At 54.2% G+C, this 13833-nt stretch overlaps 2 protein-coding genes across 2 annotated transcripts; both read left to right on the forward strand.

Annotated features, from left to right (window-relative positions):
* Nucleotides 1–3831: 3831 nt before the first annotated feature.
* LOC118607848 (transcription factor SPT20 homolog) lies at nucleotides 3832–8056 on the forward strand. The gene is given in 3 exon segments (XM_036227234.1): nucleotides 3832–3946; nucleotides 4123–4469; nucleotides 4471–8056. Coding segments are annotated over 3 exon segments (2475 nt in total). The 5' UTR covers nucleotides 3832–3843; the 3' UTR covers nucleotides 6496–8056.
* A 4559-nt stretch (nucleotides 8057–12615) lies between these two features.
* On the forward strand, nucleotides 12616–13323 carry LOC118607871 (RNA polymerase II subunit A C-terminal domain phosphatase SSU72-like). The gene has a single exon (XM_036227290.1). The coding sequence runs from the start codon at nucleotides 12632–12634 to the stop codon at nucleotides 13211–13213; it is 582 nt and encodes a 193-aa protein (XP_036083183.1). The 5' UTR covers nucleotides 12616–12631; the 3' UTR covers nucleotides 13214–13323.
* Nucleotides 13324–13833: the final 510 nt, after the last annotated feature.

Consider the following 13833-nt stretch of genomic DNA (forward strand, 5'->3'; position numbering starts at 1 on the left):
TGGATGCTGCTAAACATCCTAATCAGTGCATGTGCTCAGTAATGTTCTCGGAAGACAACAAGAACAGTACGTACTCAGAGAAACTTTTAAAACTCTCATCTTGTAGATAAACCAGGCAATTAGGGAGCACAAGTGAAGGGGATGGCTGAGCCACAACAAGCACTGCCAGGCCAACCATGCATGCTGCAACACACACGCAAGCGGGTTCGGAGCCTCATCCAGCGCACCCGCAGGCAAGGCAGCCATGGGATCCTCCCGGTGGGAAGTTAAGGAGTGGGTCACAGCCTCCATTTTTGACCATGTTGGCTTAGGTAGCTGACCCCAAAAAATCACATGCAATTACCCATTTCGCCTGGATGGAGTGCAATTTCACTTCTCCATATGCCCAGATATATCAGATAGCACATTTCTCTAAAGCCTTAAGAGTGAGTGGCTGACTTCTCCCTCTTACTTTGGGTCGTAGGTATAGCGGATGCTTCCGGTGCCCTGCCCATCTCCCCGTGTACTCGCCATTCTACACACATGGACCGTCTTACTGCAAGCACTGTGACGCTCTGTATGAGGGCATTCTCGGGCCACATCAGCATGGTTGGCTCTAGTACACGGCAACCCGGAATGACAGGGAATAATGCCCCCAGGACTGTCCTCAGACAATGAGAGGAGTGGATGGGTAAACAGCCCAGCTTCCTCATCCCGGGGGTGGAAATCCCAAGGCTTGTTCTGTACTGCCTCCGAGAGGTCCCCGGCAGGGGGACCAGTGGTCCCCAGCAGCCTCCTGCTCAGGAATATGCCTTTTAGTTTCTTCTTTCCCATCCCTAGCTTAGCTCCTTTTTCCCTCAGCAGGGCTTCCTGGACGACTCCCAAGTAAATGACTTGCACTCACATTCTCTTGTCAGGGTATGCTTTTGGGGAAACCCAACCTAAACACAGTCAAGGCAACGGCGGAACATCTAGTCCATCCCATAACACGGTGAGCAGGGTACCTCTCTACAACCGCATGGTACCCTGGGACACAGGCAAAGAGGCTGCCTTGGGATAACGCTCATGGTTCACAGATCAGGATAGCCGAGCGGTTCTTAACCAGGGCACGATTTACCCCCAGGGGAAATTTGGCAATGTCGGAAACTTTCTGATGATCACGACTGGGAACGAGAGCTCTTGGCATCTAGCGGGTGAGGCCAGGATGCTGCTAAACATCCTACGGCGCGGAGGGCAGCCCCCCACGATAAATGTCAATAGTGCCAGGGTTCAGAAACCCTGGCATGGCACGCACAGCACCACTGTCAGAAGACCTGGTTCTGGGTGTTTTTCTCATCTCAAAACAAGGGATGAAACATTTGCTTCACAGGTTTCTAGGAGTCTCGAGGAACCCAGAGCATGGAGTCAATTAGCACTTCATTCTGGAGTGCCAACCTTGTGCCAAGCGATGGCCAAGTTGGTGACCGAACGAACAGAGGCGGAAAAGACATCGTCTCTGCCCTCCGAGAACCCAGAGGCTGGGTGTGGAGAAACACCCCTGTGAGGGCTGGCCCCGACAAAGCGCGTGGTGAGAGAGCTTTGGCGGAACGGCAGAGAGAGGGAGGCACGCTTCACGGCAGTCAGGAAGGGACATTTGAGGTGGCAGGTGGGGATCGGCAGGTGACGGCTACGCGAAGAGGGGCCTCTCAGCAGAGGAAACAGCCCTCTGCAAGGGCACCGAGCGCTGAAAGGCTCGGCCTGTCTGCGGCACGGTGACTGTGCCCGCGCCATAGAAGCATGGGACAGGGAGGAGGGGGACGAGGCTGGGAAGGAGGCGGGCACCGGGCGGCGAGGGGCCCATTTGCAGGGCCGGGACAAGGCGAGGCAAGTGAGGCAAGTGAGGCATGTCAGGCGCTGACCCCGAGCGAGGGTCGACCGACCGGAGAGGAGGTGTCTCCTTCATGCTGATGCCCTGAGCCCCTCACTTGCCTCGCCTAGTCGCGGGCCTCCTCCTTTGCCATGCTAAGAGCTAGGAAGTGTAGTCTGCAGGCCAGGAGCAGCCAGCAGAGGGCTCGGACTTCTTGAATTTTGAGGAGGATGAGCGACTCGAACCCAGGCCCACGGGGCCACTTCTCGGCCAACAGAATCTCTAGCTCAGATCAGCGAGAAAGCAGAGCTTGCTTGCCCTTTCTAGTTAGCTTCTCCACCGGAATGGACTACTGCTAGAGAATGACCCTTTTTCCTGAGGACACCAGGGGAACGGGATGGGATCGTGGCTGGTGAGGAGCCTGCCAGAGTCTGGTGGGCAGCTCGTTGCATCCATTCGGGCTGGAAGAACGAGGCAGTGCTTTGAATGAGGGTCAGAGCTCCTGTTGACCTCATTAATTCGGCCTTTATTCAGGTCGCATATTTGGATTATTGGATAACAACATACGACTTAGCTATCCAGTCTCACGCCTCTCCTAAATTTGGGCATGGGGGCACTGGGGGCGTGGGGAAGAAAGAGAGGCAGGGAAGGATGTTTAAAACGGAGTTAAGAAACTAAACCGATTTCAAGCCCCCGGGAGGCACTCCACACATGCACACTTGCCCAAAGACAATTGCTCTGCCAGGACGCGATTATTTTTATCTATTGCTGAGTGAGGGTCATCTTTAAGGAACGCGTGGTCGAGGACTTTTTTAATCTATTTGCATAGGCTCTATCTACTATTTATAGAATCATCGTAATTGCTACGGGTTAAAAGAACCCTTCTTTTGCAGTCGTCTGTAATTTGGGAGTTTCACCAGTTTATCCCGTTTTCTTCTCACTTGGGAGACTTTACTACAAGTATCATATGATCATGATGTCTACACCTAAACATCAAGGTGTTTCTTTGCAAAACCTGTTCACAATGGCCGGCAGATTTCAAGGCATGGGGGGGGGGGGGTAAGGCGAAGAGCTTCCGGGGAATGAGCTGAGACCCCAGGCACTCCAGACGGGCCCGGGGACTGCTGCTGCAGCCTACAGTTATAAGCAATCGTTTGAATTTACCCCCATCACCTGGAACAATCGTTCTCAACCCTCTCAGATGCAAATCTCCTTCTGAAAGGAACAGTTTAATCCTGAACTGTAATTCATGGACAATATAACTGATCCACCACAGACTTAAACACCACCACCACCAACAACAACAAACTATTAAGCCCGCACTGTAACACACCGAGAGATTAAAGGTTAGTTAGTACTTCTGCATAAGAATGCCCTGTTCCGCGCTCATCTCCACGAAAAGCTTCAGGCAGGAAGGAGGCCGCTGGAAGTTTCAAGGAAGCATTCCGATGCCTGCACCAAAGCCTCCAGGTAGGCCAGAGGTACGAATGTGGACTCGGGGGTGTGTGATTAAGCTGGTGATGAGCACCAGGAGCAGCCCTGCCACTGATGACCCGCGATTTCAAAACCAGTGAGCAATCCCTGACGCGGTGCTCACGGAGGAAAGAAATGACCACCTCCCATGACTCTCCCGGCCACTGAATTCCTGGGACAATTGGTGTGTATTCAGAGCACACGCAGAAATGATGCACTTTTTTTCGTCGGTTGCTTCTGCTCCAGTGTGCGTGCTTTTAGGGGTGACCGCGAAGAACAGGCGCCGCCTGGCCCAGCCGTCCAGAGAAAGCCTGGGCGCTTGGGCCTCCCGCCCCGCAGGCGACAACAGTCGACAATAGGTTGCCGCTTGAGGCCTGACGACTGCCTGCGGGGTGGCGTGGGGGTGGGGTGGGATGGGGCGGGGGTGGGGGATGGGGTGCGCAGCAAGCGCGCATGCGCACGAAAGGCCGCCCCCGCCCAGGACTGGGAGGAGACGGAGGCGGGCAGTGGGGGTGAGGGGGAAGGGGGGGTAAGGGGTATATCCCATGCACTTCCGCCCAGGCTGCAGGCACGAGGTGAGGTGCTGCGAGGTGGAACCTGTGCGAGGTGGCGGCTCCTCCACGTCTAGGCGGTCCCCCGAGCCGAGCCGTAAGTATTTGATGTAGTGCTTTTTGGGGGAGCGCGTTTCCTGGCGTCGTGTCCATTTCGAAGTAGGGCTGGCCCCCCCAGTGTGGACTCGGGGCGTTGTACGTCACTGCGCCTCGCTGTCAGAGACAGGGTGGCCACCCCGTGCATCAACGCGCTTCCATTTTCTCTTCTTTCAGGGCCCCTGTTTTCTCCCACGATGCAGCGAGCTTTAGAGCAAGCTTTGGATCGTGCGGACTATGTCATTGAAAGCGCCCTACAGAGACCCCCGAAAAGGAAAAGCTCATCTAGCGGGGAACCAACTCTGCATGAAAAGCTGTACGACATATATGTCGAAGAATGTGGGAAAGAGCCCGAGGTCACGGAGGCACTAACGAGCAACGCGAACTTGCTAGAGAAGCTCGTTCAGAGAGAGTCGTTGCCGTGTTTAGTGGTCAACCTGTACCCAGGAAGGGAGGGCTATTCGCTGATGCTCAGGGGGAAGAATGGATCTTGTTCGGAGCCCATTCGGTTGTCTTACGAAAAGGGGGGAATTGCTGGAATACCTGGACGCAGAAGAGCTGCCTCCTGTTCTGGTGGATTTCCTGGAGAAAGCCCCAATTAACCTTTTTCACTGTGGGTGTGTCATAGCGGAAATACGGGACTATAGGCAGTGCAGTGGCACGGAAGGCCCCGGTTACCAGAGCAGGCATATTCTCTTACGTCCCACGATGCAGACGTTAGCCTGCGACGTGGAGTCCATCGTAGAGTCCAGCGATGACCAGACGTGGACCCAGGACGACAAACTTCTGCTGGAGAGCCAGCTGCTCTTGGCTACAGCCGAGCCACTGTGTCTCGACCCCTCTGTGTCCGTAGCCTGCACCGAAAACAGGCTGCTCTTTAACAGGCAGAAGATGAACAGTCACCCGATGAGAAGGAACTTCAAGCGGTATTCCACAGCCTCCCAGAATCGGCGGCAGGACATGCCTCCTCGTCCACTCCCTCCCGAGCTAAGTGCGTGGACCACTTGCAAACAAGTCAGAGAACGTCACGCAGACCAGCCGTACGACCTCAAAATTTGCAAAGGAAAATATGTGGATATGTGGAAACGGCGACCCTGTGACTTGGCGGTCCCTTCAGAAGTGGATGTGGAGAAATATGCTAAAGGGAAGAGGTCTGTCAAACGAGATGACTCACAGCCAGCAGCCCGGCCCGCCCTGGAGCTAAGAGATGGCTCTGCGCTTGGCCGTGAAGCCGGCGCTGGGTCCCAGGCGACAGAGCCGACCCTCGTGCAGCCGCTTAACGATCCGCTTTTCTCTGAGCAGAGACAGTCACTTGAAGAAGCCAGATGTGAGAGGCAGATGTCACCCTGCCACTTCTCCACAGACGACTTTTTGAACAGTTACCTATCTGGGGCAAAGCCTGACGATGCCGGCAGGGTCGTCGGTGGCTCCGAGGGATTGGTCCAGAAGAGCAAGACCAGAAGTCGGGTGGAGACAAGCCCCGGCGCCAGCGCCTCGGCCAGTGTGAGCCGGCCTCCAGGCGAGGACACGGAACAGCCCCAGGCCGTGCCAGGCCAGCCCTCAGCACTGGGGCAGGGAGTCCAGCTCGCACCTGCAGCCATCGGACTGCCCTGGAGCTCAGGAAAGAGTTCCCCGGGCACCAGTCTCCCGCCACAGCGGGCAAGCAGCCTTCGTGACTCTCCCTTTCCTGCTCCTGCGCCACCAAGTCTCTGCCAGGAATGCCCGGTGGAAGTGAACCGAGTCAGCACGCTCCCCGCGGCCTCCACGTCCACTGGCAGCTCATCGCCAAGAACCCCGGCCACCCGGGTCAGGGCCGGCAGTGTCGTCAGGGTGCTGGGCCCTGTCGGCAGAGCCCAGACTGTGGTGAGAGGGCCCGACCCCGAGCAGGGCCCCGCCGCCGGGGCCTCGGCTCCTGCGGGAGTCACGCCCAGCAGCCGGCCAGCAAACGCACAGCCCGCTGCCCCGCGGGCCCCTTCTCGAAGACGTGTCCGGTTTTTTTTAAAAACCGCCACGGGCCTCAGGCCTTTGACCGTAGTGCGGCTTCCACAGGGTTCGTTCGTCCTGAACAGCCAGCAGCCGGCCAGGCAGCCGGCCCAGCAGCCGGCCCGGCAGCCGCAGCAGTGGCTCTGCCGGTTGATGCCAGAGCGAGAAGTTGAGCAGCCGTCCACTTCTCGACCTCAGGAGCCGGCGCCGCAGGGGTCGGGGGCACAGGGTTCAGCCAGTGGAAGGCCAGCCTTATCTGGCCAGCAGGCTGTTCGCCTCAGCCTCAGCGGAACGGGAAGTTTACTGCAGGCCGAGGGCGCTGTGCTGTGTCAGCGTGGCCGTGCCCAGACGGGGCCCGGGCAGGGACTTCCCCAGCAGGGGGTCCAGCTGTCCGTTGCCAGCCAGCAGGCGCCGCAGCCCCGGCAGGTACAGCTGAGGCTCCTGCAGCACCCTCGGGCCGTGGTGAGAGCAGCAGCCCCCACGGCTCAGCCAGGTGGAGGCCCGCAGACGGCAAGCCAGTCAAAAGGCGGCAGGGACGGAGGCCGGCCCGGCACTCCCGACCCCTGAGTCCTGCGTGGTTTTCTCTCCTTTTGAAACCGCAGGGGCTCTGACCCGAGTGGTTTGCAGTCTTTACTTCAACTCTGGTTATTTGAACGTGGCGGTTTCCCCACTGTTCGGGATGCAGGCTTTATGCAGAAGCGCAGCCCCGTGATTTTTACATAGAAACAGGAGTTGAACTCATCAACTGGGGTTGTTGTGCTCATGCCGTTGCTTTGGTGGTGGTTGTTGACATAGAGATTTTCTTCCCTAGAGGAACATGTTCCTTGTTGTATTTCTGATTTACCACAAAAACAGTCTTGGTGGTGGTTTTTTTTTTTCCTTTATCATTCTCAGGAAACGTCATCACCTCTTTCTCTTTATAGTGTTTATATACAAAATACTAAATAGTACCGTAGCTTTGCTAGGTCTGTGGGGGTTGAAATTAAGGCTACTGTTCTGTAGAGCTCCCAGAACTTCCTTTGTGCCCACCGGTGTAAAAAAAGAATATGCGCCTATCTCTGACTTTTGGGCACGGTGCCCGAATTCCATTTCTCAGAGATGACTAGTGGCGATGAGGATAATTACATCTGTAAATTCCCCGATTATCCTGGATGATACAGATCTTGTTTTATGGAACCAAATGCCTTTTCCAAGGTGAATATGAAGGGCTTACCTTCACTGAGTGCCAGATAAACATCTCGGTGTTGCGCTGTGCTCCGTGGCCCCATGCTGCACCTCCACTGCTGTTCTGTGCACGCACTCTGCTCTTTCGTAAAAATGGTCAGTTTATTTTACCCTAACGTGTTATTCTCCCTCCCTCCACCCCCAAGGAGGACCTTTTTCTGTAAGTGTAGAGGAATTTGCCCCCTTTCTCAAATTTTTGCAAGCCTCACGTCATTTGGCCTGGCTCTAATGCTATTCTTACACAGTATTGTAATGTTCATCTTTTTTTTTTTTAAATCATCGGTTTGTTCTCTGACCTTCCAACATCTATACTTGTTCTTTTAAGTTAAGGTAATGTTCTCTGCCTTCCCTGTGGTCTCGTGAGATTTGGCATCATTTCCTTTTCACGGGGCTATTTGAAAACTTACAAAAATGCCTTGTTTGTTTTACTTTCCGTCTCTCTAGAGTTATCTTGCCATTTAATTTCTGTCACATCTTCCACCCGGACTCCGAGACTGTGATAGCAGGAACTGAATATCGCATTTCTTTTCTTCCCCAAGAATCCCGCGCACCACATCTTACGCAACAGTACTTAATACGTGTTTGCCAGGTACGTGTGACATACTGAATCTGTGTGGTTCTGTAGAAGTGGTTCTCTGTAACTTTTTCCAAGTGTCCAGCACGTGTAGTTATACACCCCTACCAAGCAGGGTGGATCCAGGTGTAAGGAGCTGAAGCTCACATCCTCGGGTGTCACCCGGTCTCAAATCCACAAACAGCAACACTGAACCGAGAGTCATTTCTCTAGACTCGGTGACCTCTCTCTCTCAGAGTTCTGGGCTGGCCCTGCCCAAAGAGAAGCTGCTAGGGGACGGAGGCACACTGGGGCCACGGCCGGCCGGCTGTGGGACCCGCAGATGCCCTGGGGAGCTGCTACTGCCCAGTGTTGGGGCAGGGGGGCGGGGGGTGGGGGCGGTGACCCATAGAGATTTGTGTTGTAATGTTCTAAAGTGCATCCAATCCAGAGGAGGCTCATTTTAAACTCCTGACAGCATTTCTCTAAAACAATGGAACGGCACTACCAGTAATGTTGAAATTATGTTATTTTAAAAAGAGGAATGGTTTGTAAAAATCTTCCGTGAGTTAAGCAGCGCATCACAGAAAGCGTACCATCTCTGCTACTTCCAGCTACATGTCACAGACGGCTCTGTAGAATTGCTTTCTCCTTGCAAAAGTGAAACTCGATCCCCAGTGAGCACCAACTGCCCATTCGCCTCTCCCCCAGCCCCTGGCAACCAGCCTTTTAGTTTCTGTTCCTGAGGCTGACTGCTTTAGATACTTCGCATGAGTGCAGTCATACAGTACTTGTCATTTTGTGGCTGGCTTCTTCCACTCAGCATGATGTCCTCCAGGTTCATCCGTGTTGTGGCATGTGGCCGGCAGATCCCAGCTTTTTAAGAATGGTTTCACTATACCTGAGAAATGCCGAAGCGACCTAGGAAGTGTTAAAAACATCTTTCAGCAGAATACGCTTGGGTAGCTTTTCGTTTAGTTTCAAAGGTTTGTGCATAGTATGTGAGATGCCATTTTGACAGTTTGTTTGGCCAAAAAACGTTAGCAGTGCCTAAAAAGGATGCTCGTCACACCTCTATTGAGGACACGGGAGCCCTCCAGGTGTGCGGAATGGATTGGGGGCAGACCCGAGGGCGCGGCTGGCTGTCCCCAGCCCTCCTGTCACAGGCTCCCGTCCCTCAGAGCCCCGCCAGAGCCCAAGTCCTTTTTTCCAGGCTGCAGTCGCAGGCCTTAAGGCACTTCTGGGTCCTCTTGTTTGCTCTCTTTATAACATCATTTACATTTTTAGCACTCTGGCTCACTTGCAAAAAAGCAAATAGCTAAACAAAGGAGTTGTGCGTGTTTGGCTTTCAGGAGTTCCAAAGCGGGATCCTCCCCTCCTGCTCCCCCCGCCCCCCACCCCGTTTTTCCTTTCCCTTCCAGGGCTCAGTGCTCCTGAGTTGTTCCTCGGTCCCTGCTCCCTCAGTCTTTTCTCCTGTCCTGTTTCAGTGGGACGCAAAAGATCCCTGGGCTTTTCTGTTTTCTTCCTTCCCTTGTTTTTTATTGACTTGTAATTTACATAAGGAAAAACTGTTGCAAAGGGTACAGTTCAGTGGCATCTACTCATTTCCAGTGTTGTGCCCACACCACCTCTGTCCGTTTCCAAAACCTTTTCACCTCCCCAAAAGAAACCTGTGGGCATGAAGCATTTGGTTTCCATCCTCCCCTCCCCAGCCCCGGAAACCACCAGCGTGCTTCCTGTGTGGATGGACTTCCTTATTCTAGCTATTTCCTGTCAGTGGAATCCTACATCTGGAGCGGAATCACAGGGGCCCTGGCGGCTGGCCTCTTTCCTGTGCCATGATGTTTCTGAGGTTCATCCGCATGAGGTCGTAACATGTATCAGTGCCAGTTCCCCGCTATGGCTGAGTCATGGCCCATCGCCGCATACACCACGTTTTGTTGACATGGCCTCCCTTGCTGTGCATTTAGGTTGCTTCTGCCACTTGGCTGTCGTGAATGATGTCACTATGAACACTTGTGTACGGGTGTCTGTGTGCCTCTTATCTATTGCTTTGTTACAAGTTTTCAAGGCAGCCTGTCTACATAAAACCTGCTTTTCCAAGTGCACGTGTATGTTTCTCTGTCTGTCGCCCTAACAAAAAAAAAAAAGGAAATTTGGTCAGGCAGTTCCAGAGGAGACGAGCGGAGACACAGGAGACCCGTGATTGTTCCTCGAGGAGCCCAGCGGTCCCAGTGCGTCCTTGATCCTGGAAAAGAACCATGTTTGGTGGACTTCAAACACACAGCTCCGCTATGCCATCTGAGTGACGCTGAGCCCGCGCTTTTCAGCGAGTCAGTGAGATGTCCGATCGCAAAGACGTGTTTGCACTCGGCCTCCGGAACCAACGGAGACCTGAGCGCAGAATCTCAGCAGATTTGATGTACTCCCCCCTCTTGCCCCCCGCCTGGTCCTTTCGTGCACTGCATGGGGACACAGCTGCAGTAGCACTTGCGTAGTGTGCGCTCCCTTCACAGGCAAGCAAATAAAATCAGCTTTGTTTCAGATGACCTGTCTGCGGTCTTTGTCTATATCCTAGTGACCCCCATGGAAATGGGTGATCTGATGCCACTGCCGCGCTAATGAAGGGGAACGAATCCCACCCTTAGAATAAAATCCTGGAGGATGTATTCAAACCACCGCGCAGGGTGCCCTTCCCATGCTCCTGGCAATGTGTTAGGCCCTAGGTGGGATGGGGAGAATACAGATAACCAAAGAAAGGCACACTGCCTCTTGAGAATCTAGATCCTAATTCAAAACTCATGTTATCTTATACTTCAGAATTGAAGCTAGATTCCCACGGTGATACAGCCTCAACAGTATAATGAATGTCACACATATAAAGATGGGTACACGGTAGAGAATGGGAAATAGCAGAAGTCTCAAGACTTCAGTGGCGTGTTACCTGCCACAAGTCAGAGGTCAGAACACAGACCGCGGAGACTAGGGACAGAGGATTCCAGAGAGAAAAGTATTGTCCAGCCCATGAAGTCCAGGTATGTGTATCTGCGTAGAGAAATGGAACATTTGTAGATGGTCCATTTAAAAATTCTATTATTCCGTTCTAGATTTCCATTTTGAGACAATTTGGGGGAAAACAGCAAATTTTCCCATGAGATTCTGCTTCTTTCTTAAAAGCAATAGAAACATGTCAGGCTCCTTTCTGGACAGACTGTCTCCAGGGCCCCATTTCCACGTTTGCCGCCTTCCCGGAGAACTATGACCACCTCCCCCCCACCTCCCCCAACCCCCAGGCCCCTCTCTCCGCTGTCAGAGGAAGCTTACCGGTAAGGGAGAGGGCAACCTCGACAGACTTAGCAGTGTTTCCGGCAGTTAAATATCTTTTCCATAAAATCCAAGAAAATCCTTTGTCCTCGGGACTTTGTATTTTATCTGCAGGGACAATGTACTAAGCCGTTTTAAATGTGTTTTGAAAAACACCCGGACTATAAAATACAGGATCTCCCTCGACCCCGCCGCCGCCCCGTTCTCACTCCGTGCTAAGCCCGGTCCTGCTTCACATGTTTTAACTCACTCAGTCCTTGCCAGGACCACGTAGGCAAAGTACAATTGTGAATGCGGGAACAAGGCATCCCGAGCCGATGTAATTTGCTCACTCAGCTATTAGATGCCCAAGCCTAGCTTTGGACCCGAGCCCCCCGGGGTCAGAGACCCTTTACCACACCGTCCTCTGCACTGCCCCTCGGGAGGGCAAGGCGTAGATCCGCCCCCGCGACCCCCGCATGGGGCTGGAGGGACCTCGAGATTCATGGTCGAAATGACTGATCTGGGTCTGTCACTTAGCCGTGTGTTGCTGTCTGAGGGGAGCTAATAACTGACACCTCTGCCGTTTTGAAAGGGATATTCAGGAGTCAGACCGCTGGACGTCAGTGTGTTCTCGTTATTCGTGATGCGCGTACATCCGGGGCCAATTCGGAGCTGGACCAAGCAGGCGTCTTCATGGCGCACCCTGTCTTTGGAGAGGTCCTCCCGCTCGCTCCCAGGTGGCGCTGCAGTGCGCTCGGCGCGGGGCTGGCGGACCCGCCGGGCCGAGTGGAGCGGGCAGAGCAAGGCCACGCTCAGTCCTCGTGCAGAGCTGCCTAGGCCCTGGCGACAGGCCTCCCTGGCATTTGGTGGGACCTACGGATCCTTTCCCAGAAGAGTCTTCTCATGTGCATCAAACAGAATCGATGGCTTTACAAAGGAAGACGCTTCCGCTAAACTACTGCCCTCCGAGTAGAACTAGATGAAGTTAAGATAAATAATACACGTGCTTTTTCGTTAATGCATTAAGGAATGAGGTTTGCTGGCGGGATTAACAGCTGCTATGATGTCAAAGTAGTGCTGAGCGGAAACGGCGTTTCCAGGTATTACGAGCAGGGAAACATGGCATGAGAACCCCTGCGAGTTGCAGTCAATGCGGATTCGCAGGCATTGTTACCACTACGCGACTTTGTCACCTGGAGCAGCGAACGCGGGAAATGCTGCATTTCAGTGGCACGTCAGAGAAAACACAGCCGTAAGGGCGGTTCCCTCTCTCCCGAAGTGCGCGCCACTCCTCAGAGCGTCCTGGGAGGAGGCGGCCCAGGCCCGGGCCCGGGCCCGGGCGGCGGGCGGCGGGCGACCCCTGTGAGCAGCACGTGCGGCGCCGCGCGGCCCCGAGCGGCGCATGCTCGCAGGCCGGGCCGCGCGCGCCGGGCCCACAGGGGCGGAATGTGGGGACATGGGGCACAGCCTGCGCCACATGCCCCCACGACATACGTCACCGGCACCGCTCCTGTCGCGTCACGGCATCCGGGTGCCATAGCACCTTCCATCTTGGTTACGCGACAGCGACAGGCCCGAGGCGAGTGTCGACAGCAGACTTCGCAGGGTGCAGCCGTTGCCATGCCTCCCTCGCTGCGAGTGGCCGTCGTGTGCTGGAGCAACCAGAACCGGAGCATGGAGGCTCACAACATCCTCGGCAAGAGGGGCTTCAGCGTCAGGTCCTTCGGGACGGGAGCTCACGTGAAGCTGCCAGGACCATCCCCCGACAGGCCCAACGTTTACGACTACCACACCACCTACGAGCAGATGTACAACGATCTCGTTAGCAAGGACAAGGATTTCTACACGCGCAAGGGCATTCTGCACATGTTGGCCAGAAACAAGCGAATCAAGCCTCGGCCCGAAAGGTTCCAGGACTGCAACGACGCCTTCGACCTGATCCTCACCTGCGACGAGAGAGTGTACGACTACGTGGTGGAAGATCTGAACGCCAGAGAGCAGGAGACCTGCCAGCTGGTGCACGTGATCAACGTGGACATCCCGGACAACGAGGAAGAGGCCACGCTGGGGGCGTTCGTCATCTGTGACCTGTGCCAGTGCTTGCAGAAGTCGCTGGACTTGGACGATGAGATCAGCGAGCTGCTGCAGGAGTTCGAGGAGAAGAGCGGCAGGACCTTCCTGCACACTGTCTGCTTCTACTGACTGGCCCGGGGCCTGGTCTGCCGCCCCTCCCGAAGCCGGCTGCTCGAGCTTCCTTTCGTTGATCCGTTACCGTCGCTGATGTTTCTTCTCGACAACGTTGTAACGCAGCTTCGCCCGTGGACGGTGACAGAACCGAAATCGACTGCATGCTTGCAATGAGAACATGCTCACAAATAAATCTGATGTTAACAGCAATCAGGTTGTTTTTCTTTCCCTTATACTTAGAAGTGGGCTATTGATGATGAAGTTTCTCCTCTACTTGGCTGGATGTTTATTTATTTACTTATTTATTTATTCATTTATTTATTTAGTCGGTCTAAAAAAAGGTGTCCAAGGGCCTCAGGTTAAGAATACTTGCCCTAATGGAAGCCCTGCCCCCTGGAAAGGAGGGTAAGAAGCATCATCTCCATCAGTATGTGTTACATGAGCGAGACCACAGGTGATGATCAGGTTTATTTAAATTGTGCATAAGCGGCCAGATTAGTGAAAGCTTAGCGCAACGGCTTGGAAAGAAGTTGCTCACGAGGCACGCATTATTCATTCAGTCCTTCCAAAGACCCTATCGGTTGTCAGCGTTTTTAGCTTCATTTTCAAGAGAGGGAACGTAGAGGTTAATGTAA

The sequence above is a fragment of the Rousettus aegyptiacus genome, unplaced genomic scaffold (assembly GCF_014176215.1).
Source record: "Rousettus aegyptiacus isolate mRouAeg1 unplaced genomic scaffold, mRouAeg1.p scaffold_m13_p_9, whole genome shotgun sequence".
Classification (NCBI taxonomy): Eukaryota; Metazoa; Chordata; class Mammalia; order Chiroptera; family Pteropodidae; genus Rousettus; species Rousettus aegyptiacus.